Here is a 14,312-nt window from a genome sequence, read left to right as displayed (position 1 = left end):
CGCCGTCGCCGCTCGCCGCGTGTGCCCCGTGGAGGGACCGAGTGCTCACGGGCACCCAGAGGCTCATGGTGCTGAAGCAAAGCGCGTTGAATTTCTGCAGGCTCGGATGAAATGTGCATGTTTGCTGTGAGGCTGGGACCCTGTCATTGCACACGCTGCTTTCTCTTGCCCCAGCTCCCCTTTCAGTCTGATTTTATGTCTCATTTTCAGTGACAAATTCGATCTTTCACACTCTCATAGACGAGCTATTCTGGTAAATGTATTTTTTGAGATGACATTGTTTTGGCAATGAGGTTAGTCACTGTGATTAAAGGGTTGCATGAACTGTGGTGAAAAATGAAGACTACTTTCTCCTTTATATGTCTGATTAGCTCAGGCCGATCAGTCTCTTCCCTAGAAATAGCTATCGCTGTGCTCAGGGACAATGATTGGATGAATCTACCTTTATTGCTGCAGTAGTTTACCTATAAAGAAATAACCGCTGATGGCATGAAAAGGATGTTATTTTCTGGTTCTGTGATATCTCACATTGTCTCCCACTTCTAGTTAATCTACTAGGAATGAAACTTCCTAAGTATGACACTATATATGGATAAGAGAAGATATCTCTGTCCTGAAGTCATGACAGAGTAGAGAGAGGGGTCTCTATGCTGTCATGTTAACACTAAATATCTGAAATTTTTATTGCATACATTTCCTTTTAGACTGTGAAACATTTCATACTGACCCTGAAAGGCATTGATGGCATACTTTTCATGGAATAAATGAGTTCTTCGTGGAAGCTCACATACTATCTTTGTAAACATATGGCAGAACTTTAAATGGTAGTGTGACTATGGGCTAGTGGAAGGTAAAACTATGCATTTAGATATTAGTGTTTCAGTGACTTTCCATGTAGCTTCTGGGGTAAAAGCATCTTATTCAAGTCCACTTATAGAAAGAATTGGCTTAATTCAAAAAATCAGTATATGTTGGATATTCTCAAAAGGAATGATGAGTATTCTGCAAATTCAAGGTGGAGCTGCATGCTTGAAATCAACATCATTGTATATTTATGTAGCTAGGGTGTATGTCTGAATTGTTCATTACTATGAAAGGCCAGTTTTTTCATATTTGTATGCCAGTTAAGTGCTGCTTGATTTTAGAGTTGGGGCAACAGCTTAGGGTTTTTTTAATAAAATTATAGAAGAGGGAATATAGTACAAACAGCCTGGACCCCAGTCATGGAAGTGCATTTACAGTAGGGCCCACAAATATCAGGGGCCCACATGTAGCAGAGCCCAGACTTAATTTAGAATTTGTGAAAGTGTGGTGGTTTAGCTATTTATCTGTGACTACTTACTAATTTTGGAAGTATAGAATTTTGATATTTTTATACATAGATTTTTGTGTATGTGTATTATATGGTGTCTGTGCATAAATAGATACATATGTAAAAATGAAGTCCTTATGAAAGCATTCAGGGAGTGTTCAAGTGTTATATTTCTGTCTCAAGTATTTTTATAAGTACATTATTTTGTATGGATGGATATGTTTATATATAGCATATGTATGTATGTGTGTAAATAGAGATTAAATAATTATGGAAGCACACAGGGATGATCAAGCATTATATGACTGTGCTTCATGTCCCTCTAGATTCTGACTGTTCCAAACTCTGCCTTGCCTTTGTGATACAGGGCCTACTCTACAGTATTTATTTAGCCTTGGGTGCTATTATGGAAACACCTCAGACTGCCTTTCTGAATTTCATTGGTGATTATTTTGTGGTTGGCTAACATAACTTTTTGCGGTAAGGATCAGATATGACATCGGAATGCTGGATTTTGCCCTAAAAAAAAAGGGCAGTATCTGTTATGTGATCTTACTGTAAACTCAGTCCTACTGACCTCAGCTGACACTGACAGATTGAAACCATTGGCTTTACATCCCACCACTTCATTCAGACCTAGCTGAAATGAAACATTTCAGTTTTCTTAAATGATTTTCCTTCTTTGTGTTCATTTGCTTATTGTCTTTTCATCTCCATTGTATCTATGTGACTTCTCTAATAGCTAAAAATTGAGTATTTGTGTTCAAACTTCCAGAAGGTACAGCGTGCTTAAATGGGTGAACTTGTTGATGTTTGGGTATAAGTGTGTGCACTGTGTGTATACTAGTTGTGAAGAGAAACTGAGATTGAGCTTTGTTTAAGCTGAAAAGTTTTTCTTTTAATTCATACAGAGAAGAAATCTACTACCTATCATGTTCCTTGCAGTAGAGAGTTGTGTCATCTAGCCTCTAGTGAAACTGTGGTCTCCTAGTTTCAAGTGAAATGTCATTGTTTGGTAGATTATAGTAGCATGAGTGGAAGGGGGGGAATATGCTGTTTTACACAGGCTTCATAAAACCGGACAGAGGTTTTGGTTGCAGTCTCTCCGAGCACAGCACCCTTTGTTGCTAAGCAGGCAGTTGTGTGTTGTACCAGGGAAAGGTTTTGCTTATTTTTTTTTAAGTCTGGCTTCATCCTAGGCTTATTTGTGTCTACTTCCATCCTTGACTATCTTTTTTGCCTTATGGTCGAAATCAAGAATTTATTTCCAACATGTCATTCTCTTCATTTTCCTCTCCAAAGTCATTGCTTTCTCTTTTGAGGGCTTAAGTTCTTGCCTTGATGATTGGAACCTTTTCCTGTTCATTCTCTCCTGTTTCACTGTGGTGTTCTAACATCCACTTGACATGTAGCAGTAGAGATTATATTGCTTGCCTGCTGCTCTGTTTGTGTAAATCCCCACCCGTCTGTGAGTCCCTCTTCAAGACTTGTCTCTGTCTTCTACCTACCTCCATCTCTGTTCTTTCTTACTTGGCATGTATCCCTGCATTCTGCACTCTAACTGTTTCTTTTGCAGTAAAGCAGTATTAATGTTTTTATCCTCTTCTCTAGTACTGTAGCAACAACGCATTTACAGTGCATGATTCAGTTCCCTCCCTCTTCAAGCCTTTTCTAAGATTTCTGTATGGCAAGCCTATTTTCTTTTGCCACCACAGTTGAATGCTCTTTCATGTACTTTTGCATCAATCATTCAGTATTAATCTTAATGTTTTTAAATTTAATTTTTAAAAATTAATTTACATTATAATGGAACAGATTCCTGAACGCTGTTAATATGAGGATCTGGTATGTCACATGCTGCAAATTTTTATTGTGGGCATCTGCTTTAAAGGAGGTAAAACCCAAAAAAATACCTTCCTGTTGTGGTGTTTTCATGTATTAAATTGCAACAGAAATGCTGTCACGTTAAGTGAAATAACTATGCAGTCATGACCTGGATTTCACTATATCTAGTTTTCTTTGGATATTTCTCCTTCTATATAAAACTTGAATCTAGAGGGAAAATGAAGCTATCTTTTAAGGGTGAGGAGGGGTGGGCAAGGAGTCTCTGAAATTTGGGCTCCAACAATTGGTAACTGTGCTTGCGGGGACTGCAGTACATCTAGGCACATCTCTCATATTTGTATACTTCAGCTTATTTGCGTTGTCTGTCCTTTTGGGTTTCATCATGTGTAATAAGTGCAGGGTGTCCCAGAAATGTTCAAACTCACTGTACCCTTGGAGTCCTAACAGGATGAAAAAAAATTAAGAGTTGGTATCATTCTTCAGCCATAGTTCTGTCTGTGAACATATGTGCTGTCTAAAGTTTACTTTTCAAAAAAATGAGTTTATATTGACCAGATACAACAACAACAAAAAATCCCAATGGTGTGTTTTTTCTACAGCTCTTGTTGAGCCACAAGCTCAACAGGGGCTTAATCTTTTTTGGTGTATAAGATTCATACTCCTAATACAACCATTATGATAATCCAGCATTATTATGGTACTAATTAGCAAGTATTTCCTCTGAGCAGAGGAATGCTGCTGATTTAGTTTATCAAGGAAAAAGAAGGCCTTTTGTACATTTCAGGCTGTAATCAACAAAATAGGCAGTGAAGCATGCTACACCTGATTCCATATGCCTTTAGTGTGTTAGACACAGTAGGGCTGAAATTGGCACACCCAGAAATGCTGTAAAGAGAGGGGTATAGAGTGTAACAATTATTCTTTAATTAAGTTACTACTTTAGAACACTCTTTCTCCCTTGTCCTCATCTATGCGAAATAATAGCAGATAGTAACATCTTATTCCTGTGCAGTATTTCAACAGGCCATCATGATTGCTTTATTATTAAGATTTATTTTATTTTAGATTCTGATTGACAGCAAAATCTTTTTTTCTGTGGTTTTGCTCAAAATAAAAAGATAATATATAGCTGAATCATGGTCCTACCTTGGATGGTTTTATAGGGTGCTAATAATCACAGCAAGTGATTGTTACAAAGCTGGAATGTGATACAATTACATAATATCTTGATACTTTTAAAATTGAGAAGAGGTATATGCTCCAGTGGTGTTCAGTCCTATAGGTATAGTCTTGTAGAAGGTCTTGAAACAGACCAATGCATTGGCTGAGTGTTACTGCAAAGGAATTGTCAATGGATTTGCCTTCTTGTTAGCAAAGTGGACTCATCTTTATGCTACTTCTGTGTTGTTACAGGTCCGTAGTCTAAGTATAGTAAGTTACTGTTCTGTCTCTAAACCCATTTGTGCAGACAAAGCAAAAAAACCAAACCCCAAGTACTCCTACCCCCCAAATAAAAGTTTTGGGGTTTATTTATTTATTGATTGATTTATTGATTATAGTTTAGGGCGTATTTTTGCTTTGTTTTGTTTTGCTTTGCTTGATGTATCTATTTCAAAGAGTAAGTGAATGTTTTCGGCATAGTCATCAACTTCCATAAACTGAACAAACCAAAGTTAAAGTAAAATCGTAACATCAATGTTGAAATTATGAAAAACTATTGAGAGAGAAAAAAACATTCCATTGTAACACTTGCTGTTATGTAATTGATGTTACCAGAAGATTCAGGAAGATGAGTTCTTTGAGTTCAAACTTACCTGTTATTTCAATATGTTTTATAGACAAGTGTGTACATCAGTTTTTGAAGATGTGTGCTACAAAAATGTGTAAATCTTAGAAGGTGTGGATGGGTTTGAGCACAGGCAATACAGCATATAATAAGTAAGCTTTGTAAGTGCTCACAGGTGGTCAACTGTGTAGGCTGTTGGTTCTGCAGAAGCAAAATGGAAACGTGTTGTAGACCTCTCAGCCTTATGGTTTTAGTTGAAAAGCTTCTTTGTATTGAGAACAGTTTGGTGCTGGACTAAGAAGACTATAATCCTTTGTAGCTTCTCAAGCCCATTAGTTGTAGTTCAGGAACTTACAGTGTCACTGGTGAAGCCTATGGACCTTGTAAGTAGTGCAAGCCTGAACTTGACAGCAATCTCAGACACTCAGTAGCCAGGAGTAGATAGGCAGAGCAAAGGGGTGGTGCAAGTCCAACCCTCATCCAGCTTGGAAATAGAAAATGTGGTGATTCTTGTGCAGGCAGTACTCTGAGATAAGTCCATTTTTCATATTGACTTTGTAGTTGTGATATGTCTCATAGCTCTGAAATTCCTGTCGGGCTTTTTGAAAGAAGAGCTCTCTTCTTCCCCACAGCTTTTGGAATAGAGTCTGTGCTAATGTGGTGTCTTTTCTTCCACGAAGAAAACCAGTGCTACTGTCTGCATCTGCATTTGCATTCCCAAGTAGCAACTGACTGAAACTGGCAAAACCAGTCACTTTGGATTTGGATTGAAGTTGGGATAATGCTGGTGATTTCATTCTGCTGCTTAAAGAAGAAGAGCCAACTTGTCAGCAACAAAAGAAACCATGAGATTGCCTGAAGGTGCAGGAAGCAGAGCTACGTGGTTTACACTTTAGAATGTGTTTGCAAACACACTTTTAGAAAAAAGAACTCTTTAGTCCCTTTTGAGAGGGAATAAATATTTGGGCTTTTCCCAAGCCTTGAAGAAGTTCTCAATGCATATATTGACATAAACAGTGCTTAGGAAGGGTAGAAGATAGTTAACTCTGAAAACAGGTGACTGGAGAGAAAAAAAAATTGATTCAAGGTGTGAACTGTGGCAATGAGTATTTGGATTAAGAAATGCTTAAAGATGGTTTTCTCTGCTATACTCTTTCTACTCATTGTCTACATTAGTGTTGTCTACTCCCAGTTTGTGCAGATATGTTCTGCTTTGTTGTTCAACTAGTGCTGCAGAAGACGTATTTGTACCTGGAATTTCCTAGCTTGAGTCCTTGTATGGTTACTCTGCTGCTTCATTGTGCCTTTCTTACACAGTTCTGCAATGCTGCATGTGCTGAACCTCTGACATCTTACTAAACTAGATCTGTTTCTGAGATGGGTGATTTAGCAGCTCTTGCGGCTGATTTTTTTTTCTTTGCAGTAACTGCTGTTCATATAGAGGATCAGGGCAACCTTCAGGAAACTGCTACTACAGTGCACCTCAAACTTGACCTGAAGGAATTGCCTGTAGGCTTGATAAGCTGATTAAGTCTTCCTGATGATTTAATTTCTGGTGCTTTTGAGACATCAAACTAGGAAAGGAATTCTTGTTGATTTCCTGTATGTCTTCACCCTGCTTAAATGTTACAAACATCTTTGCTCTGAATTATGATTGTGTGGTAATGCTTTCTGTGAGATTGATTAAATTCAATAGTGTGAGCCTAAATTTCTCTGCAAACAAACATACACAGTCAAACTGCAGTGGTGAACTAAAATGAACCAGTTATTCAACGTGAGTCAAAATGGAATCAGAAGAGCAGTGAACAAGACAGAAGCAATCTCTGAGAACACGTGCTCTTCTATTATGTGTTTCAGAGCCGCAGATTTCAAAATATTGTCAAAGGTGAAGCCTGTGTCCAGCTGGCAAGTCTTTGGGAACAAGTTACTGAATTTGCAAAAACAGACTTCTGCCATATCAAACTGATGCCTTAACAGAAGCACAAAGTATGCTCGAGTCTGCGTTGCGTGGCTACGTTTTCTCATTAGGAAACACTTCTGCTGTTGCAGCACAGATTTCATTGCCTTATATTACAGCACACAGCTGTCATTTTCTGATTTCATTTCAGCAATCTTAAGTGAACGGGGAATGTGTTATCCTTAGATGCCTACTAAAAATAAGGTTTGGATGAAAAGTGCTCTCAGTCCTGGCTTGATATCTGTCTGACATATCAGTGAACTTTTCACTAGTAATTTGGCATAAATATTAAGACCGGTGAATCAGCTTGAGAGACAGCAGGGGAATTCTTCCCACATTTGTATAAGACCAGACATAAGACAAATTAATTTTCCTCTACTTTAGAGCAAATGAGGAATTCTAAGGACAGCTATTTTAGTAGCACCTATATGCTTGTAAATTTCTTGTTTCTCCTTAAAAATAACAGGTTTAGTGTAGTAGTTGTTTGCTGGAAAATGCTCAGTGCAGGTATTTAGTCTCTTGTGAACACTGTCAAGAACAAATGTAATTTCTAAAATCAACTATTGTTTTTTTTCCATTCCTTTAAAATAAAGTTACTTGTATGTTCCTTAAGGCAAAGATTTCCTTTCTACTCAAGTGTGCATCAGGCCTCAAATCTCATCTTAGTTAAGAGTTATTGTAAGACTGGTGTGGGAAAGTGCTAAAAGCTGTGCTTATTCTTCATTGATAGGAATGTTTTGTTGAATTGTGACTGTCTCAATTGCAAGCAGTAAATGACATTTCTTGAACTTCAGAAATGTTCTTTTTCTCTTTGTGCATGTCACAGCACATTCCTTATTGCTTAAAAATATATCTGGAACTTTTGATATATAGCAAATTTAGGGACAAGTTAAAATCTTGATTTCTGAAAACAGGTGACTGGGAGAGCCTTAGCCATGTAAGTTCTAGCAGGCATTGTATATTGATCTCCAGGGTAAAACTGATACTGTTTTCTACGAAGTCTGATGTCCCTCAGGCATGCATCTTGATGTTGTAGGACTGCTGCCTTGAAAATTCCTTGGAGAAATTGTTAGCTTATAACAGTAGCGCATTTGTGATTGCCTTGTTGGAAACATTTTGGAGAGTCATGAAAATAGTATTTGAGAAACAAGGATCGGGAAATTTAATAGCATCCAGCAGTATCACAGTGTATGTGCTGTATTTCTTAGATTGTCTGCAAACAACTGACTTCTAAGAAAATACTTCATTTTGAGGTTATTTAGGCAGAATGGTGAGTTGCAGAATGAATGTTGAAGCATAGAGTTCCTGTCTTTCTTGTTAACTGGGTATGTATTTATTTTTGATTCTAGGTTGGAGGCAGTAAGCACACAATGAATGAGCACCTCCATGTTGGTAGCCATGGACAAATCCAGGTTCAGCAGCTCTTTGAAGATAATAGTAACAAGAGGACGGTTCTGACAACACAGCCAAATGGACTTACAACACTAGGCAAATCTGGATTGCCAGTGGTTCAGGACAGACAGTCAGAGAGTACTCACAGACGACAAGGAAGCTCCAGCTCTTTAAAATCTACAGATGGAACCGGCAAGGTGAAAGCCTCTGTTATCACACCAGAGCAGGCCATGAAGCAATACATGCAAAAATTAACAGCTTTTGAGCATCATGAGATTTTTAGCTACCCTGAAATATACTTCTTGGGTCCAAATGCAAAGAAACGGCAAGGTGTGATTGGTGGTTCAAACAACTGCGGCTATGATGATGACCAAGGGTCTTACATACAAGTACCCCATGATCATATTGCATACAGGTATGAAGTCCTGAAAGTTATAGGGAAAGGAAGCTTTGGGCAGGTGGTGAAGGCCTACGATCACAAGATGCATCAGCATGTGGCACTAAAAATGGTGAGAAATGAAAAACGTTTCCACCGCCAAGCTGCAGAAGAAATTAAGATCCTGGAACATCTCCGGAAACAAGATAAGGATAACAACATGAATGTTATTCACATGTTGGAAAACTTCACATTCCGCAGCCATATCTGCATGACATTTGAGTTGCTGAGCATGAACCTTTATGAATTAATAAAGAAAAACAAGTTTCAGGGCTTTAGCCTGCCTTTGGTTCGCAAGTTTGCCCACTCAATTTTACAGTGCTTGGATGCTTTGCACAAAAACAGAATCATTCACTGTGACCTTAAACCTGAGAACATTCTGTTGAAGCAACAAGGTAGAAGTGGTATTAAAGTGATTGATTTTGGCTCAAGTTGTTACGACCATCAGCGTGTCTACACTTACATTCAGTCACGGTTTTATCGTGCACCCGAAGTCATCCTTGGTGCTCGTTATGGGATGCCCATAGATATGTGGAGCTTGGGCTGTATCCTAGCAGAGCTTCTGACTGGTTATCCACTTTTACCTGGAGAAGATGAAGGAGACCAGCTGGCTTGTATGATTGAACTATTGGGCATGCCTTCTCCAAAACTCTTAGATGCATCCAAGCGAGCCAAAAACTTTGTGAGCTCTAAGGGTTATCCCCGCTATTGCAGCATCACAACCTTGTCTGATGGCTCTGTAATACTTAATGGTGGACGCTCTCGGAGGGGAAAACTGCGTGGCCCACCAGAGAGCAGAGAATGGGGTAACGCATTAAAGGGATGTGATGATCCCCTCTTCCTTGACTTCTTAAAACAGTGTTTAGAATGGGATCCTGCTATCCGTATGACACCCAGCCAGGCTTTGCGACATCCCTGGCTAAGGAGACGGTTGCCAAAACCTCCAGCTGGGGAAAAGGCCTCAGCAAAGAGAATTACAGAGAGCACTGGTGCTATAACATCAATTTCCAAGTTACCTCCGACTTCAAGCTCAGCTTCAAAACTGAGGACTAATTTGGCACAGATGACAGATGCCAATGGGAATATTCAGCAAAGAACAGTGTTGCCAAAACTCGTTAGCTGAGTTTGAAAACCCAATGCTGTTAATATGAGAAATACAATGTGGCTGAGCCTTATTTGTATGAAAAATTAGCTCAGATATACATTTTTATTTGCTCAATAAATCTATTCATTTGTATCTTTCAGCACTCATTTTAAATGTAAGAAATGTTGATTTGTTTTTATAAAAACACGGGGACAATGCTTTAAGTTTTTATACTTATTTTTTAAAATGTTTGTCTTCTACAGTACGATTAGCCTTACTGTAACTAGTGTGACACAGTAATAAACATCAGTGGCAGGCCACTGGTTACAACATGACTGTCATGCATTGCAGCGTGGTATCAAAGGTATTAACCTTTCTCTTCCATGACTCATACTAGTTTTCACCTGGGGTAAATTTGGAAGACCACTTTTTGGATTTTATGGGTTTGGTCTTGATTCTGTGAACACTTACACCTATGACTGGCTGGACTCCAGGGAGAACACTCAAAGAATACAGTTAAGCACTTGTAAACTTGTCATTTGAAGTGGAGCATGTTACATTGCCATTTTCTGTGTGGTAACCCAGAGAAAGTAGTGGGATCACTAATGATATGATCACCTCCTATGGAATGCTTTCTCTATTCAAAAGTAATGAGCTTTGATTAAAACAAACATTTAAATATGTTGCAAAAAATAAGAATGCCAGGGCTAAAATGACTGTCTTAATTTGCATGCCATGTGGTACAGTGAGAGGAATGGGCAGTCTTGGAAAGCATGAAGATGGCAGTGTGTCTGTTCCTCTGAATTTGAAAGTGACAGATGATTTGGTAAAGCAAAATGTTCTGGACTTCATTTCAGGTCTATAACATTGAGCATTCACACTGAGGTTCTCATTTTTTTTTCTTTCTTCTCTTCTGTTTTTTTCTAATGTGCAGCTTGGTCTCCCAGAATCACATAGACAGAAGTACTCGTTCTGTCAGTTTTATACTGTAACTTCCAGACTGTTATACTACATATATTGCAAGATTGCTTTTACTTCTTCTGACGGTGTTTGTGTGACTGTGAATTCTCTAGTACATTTACACTTCAGATCAAATCTACATGTAGGGACAAACACAATGTTACAACGTTGCTTCCTGTAGAGGAGTACTTTACCTTAGACAGCTTAACACTAGTGGGAAACATCCTCAGTGGATAGCTTTTCAGTTGAAAGACACCATCCTAGATAATTTCTAATAAGGGACAATTATCAAAGGAAAGGTAAATGCTTGGAATTTGATTTAATCTTTGGCATCTGTAGCTGAAAATTAACTTTGAAAGAACAGTTAGAGAGATATGTGTAGATTTGTTCGTGTGTGTGTGTGTACTAATGCTTGGTTTTTCTTTCTTTTAACTGCATTCATGGAAGAAAAATGGTCTTTACTGAGGAATAGTACCTAGACCTAGGAAAGAAGTATTCACACGTTGTAGCATGTTTTCAACAGGAACAGTTTGAAATCTGAGATCAATATTTTAATACGTACAATGGCTGTGGACTACATTGGATGTATAAAACATATGAAAAGGGAATTTTAAACAAAGTAGAACATAATCTAGAAGGGTTTATGGATGTTAAAACAGGACATACTAGAATGGATTGCATTAAACGTCAGTAACTTTGCTTATAAACAACATCTATATGCACATATTTTACTGAGTTACTTGTACAAATTATGAAAAATACTTAAAGCATGGTCCCCTGAGAGGCCAAGAAAGTTTCCGGTTAAGTTCTCCTTCATGTTCATTCATTTACCACTTACAGCTTAATTTTTGTTTGTTTGTTGATTTGTTTTATTTGTAATTTAATGTAAGACTGGGGGAGGGATATTAGGACAAAATGACAGAATTCTCAGGAAACATATCGCTGACCTTCTTGCCAAAAAGTCAACACCTAAAGAAGCTCCAAAAATAATTTCTGAGTAGAGGATGGTATTTGTTGATTGATAACTGTAAAAATTAGACCGTCAATCAACCATTTTTCTTACTTTTTTAAATAGAAAGATAATTTCCTGCCTCTAGTCAAATTAAATTATTTAGTGTTAAATGTTCACAACTTTATACAATGTGTGTAAGTGCAATATGTAAACATGTATGAAATCATGTTAAAAATGAAATATAATAATACAGCTAAGAGAAGTGGATTTTAGCATATGAATACCCAGTAAATTATGGTCAGTAAATTCTGAGTCTGGAAAAGAGATATATTAATTCTCATGTAAAATTAACTGACTCTCTTGACTGTGGGAATACAATATTGTGTATTTTTCTACAGTAACAGGGAATCTTTACTTTCTCCACCACCTACTTGGCTTTACTACTCCTTTCTACCTTAACTCTTCCTGCAAAAGTTAGGAAATAGGGATGCTGATGTTGAGTGAAAGAAGAATCACCTTCCTTAATATATTTTAAAGGAGATATTGATACATGTTCCCGCCTTTCATGTCAACTTAAGGTAAAAATATAATATTCATGGATCATTAATGGGCTACAACCACTAAATTTTCATGTAACCTGTTCTTAATGCCAATAATGCATTTATGATCCACGTTGGTCATAAATGCTACCGGAAACTTAAAGGCCAAAATATAGTATGCAGAGCTATTTTTTTAACTCAGATACAGTGGAACTTCCTCTATGCTAAAGGAGCAGCTACATCATGGTTTTTATGTGATGCAACTGCTTTTTATTGTAGCTTATTTATACCCCTAAAAACAGAGGGGGGAGGACATTGCCTCTTGCTTTGATGTGATTTTATTCTAAGGGCTCTGATAATTAGGCTGATAGAAGTTGGCTTGGAAACAGTGCTTAGTCTCACATGTTACCATTGTCTGGAGATGTCTGAGCTATTTTCAGATTTAGTAATAGCACAGTGTTGTCTTTGGTTGCAGTCTCACTTGGCTCAGTTTCTTGCACCACTGGTTCATTACCACTTAAGTGTGTTGGAACAAGAGAGTGATGCAAGATATGTAGATTAAGGATAGAGGATGGATTGTGCCCTTGGTGTTAACAATGTGCCTTTTGTTACAAATGCCGTGTTGTAGGGCATGCGTCTTGGCCTCTTTAACCCTTGGAATACTGGTTAATAGGGATGAAAACTATTTTTAAGTGCTATACCTGTCTTAAAACATCCTGTAGATGATCCAGGCCTTAATAGAAACAATAAGGCAATCACACTGCTAGGGTGAAGAGGAAACTGTTCTTGTAGTATGTCTCATTAAGGGGTTAAAGATGGCCCTTCCTCATTGGTTGTATTTTAACATCAAATTAATTTTTTTGAAATAAGTTTTTGTTATAGTGACACTAGACAGAAGTCAACTGTATTTGTAAAAATTTACCTCAAACTCTTTAGTTTTATAGTGTGATTTAATCCCAGGGCATTTGGTATGAACCAAAGTGCATTCCTTTTATATGTGCCTGGCTCTTATAAAGGTGGCCAGGGATTTTTACAATTTGGGTGCAAGGCACTTAAGCCACTTTTAACTTGGTGGGTGGTTTGGAGTTATAAATGACTTCATGGGAACGTTGAAAACACTTAAGACATAAGTAGCATCGGGCAATATTAGAATCTTTAGGAAAGGGTGTGCATTGTTTAATGCTCTCCATTTGTTAGTATTTTTTTCTCATCAGTAGTATTTCGGATAAGTACAAAAAGAACTCTTTTTCCAGTCAGCAAAGATTAGAATATTGCCCAGTATAATGCTATGGTAGCATTTAAATAAAATAACATTTGTGAATTATTGTTTCTAGGGGCTTGTACATCTCTGCTACAAATTGTAATTACTTAGTTCAACTGCTACAACTACGTCTAAGCTTGGGTTTTTATTGGGCAACGACTTAGACACGTGACTGTAATATGCTGCAACTGTGTGTACTGAAAACATGTGAAAAATGATTGAATGTGGACTGTGTATATATTTATGTATAATTTTCTGTGAGATGCTGCTGTTGCCACTTAACATTAAAGATGTTGTAGTGGGTTTTAATCCTAGTGGCCAGTTTTATGATACTGTATGTATTGTACAGCTGATGACAGGAGTTGAGACTGTTCTAGTGAATATTTGTTACATTTTACTGTTGTGGCCAGAGATCATTTCAGAATAAAATTTTATGTCCTACTTTACTTCTCTCCACTGGACTTTCGTTTTTTTTCTGGTCATAAAGAGAGCCCTTGGAGTGCTGACGTTTCTTAAATGTGGAAAGGCCTTCTCCTAGCCCGCTGCAGTCAGTGGCAGCAGTGCCTTTGCCCCCCAGCGTGCTTACTTGTATCTGTATATAGTAATTACCCATTGCTGGAGGGTGACTTTTCTGGTGCTTTATGTGTCTTGACAGCCTTGAATATTGCCCAAAGGTTGCTTTTGCCCTGAGGTTTCTATAGTTCTTCTCAGGGCTTAGTAATATAATTTGTATTTTTATTTACCCTGTGCTCGAGAGCAAACATCTTTGGCAGGAATTTTGCAGGCAT

At 37.8% G+C, this 14,312-nt stretch overlaps 1 protein-coding gene across 1 annotated transcript; it reads left to right on the top strand.

Moving 5' to 3' along the window:
* The first annotated feature begins 801 nt into the window (after window positions 1-801).
* DYRK2 (dual specificity tyrosine phosphorylation regulated kinase 2) lies at window positions 802-13,970 on the top strand. Its single transcript, XM_018080538.2, has 2 exons — window positions 802-824; window positions 8,250-13,970. Exons 1-2 carry the CDS (start codon window positions 822-824, stop codon window positions 9,849-9,851), a joined length of 1,605 nt encoding a protein of 534 aa, XP_017936027.1. The 5' UTR covers window positions 802-821; the 3' UTR covers window positions 9,852-13,970.
* Window positions 13,971-14,312: the final 342 nt, after the last annotated feature.

This window comes from Manacus vitellinus, unplaced genomic scaffold, assembly GCF_001715985.3.
Source record: "Manacus vitellinus isolate BGI_N305 unplaced genomic scaffold, ASM171598v3 scaffold_5_pilon, whole genome shotgun sequence".
Classification (NCBI taxonomy): Eukaryota; Metazoa; Chordata; class Aves; order Passeriformes; family Pipridae; genus Manacus; species Manacus vitellinus.
Note: the sequence above shows the minus strand (reverse complement) of the source record. Positions and strands in the feature narration are given on the sequence as shown.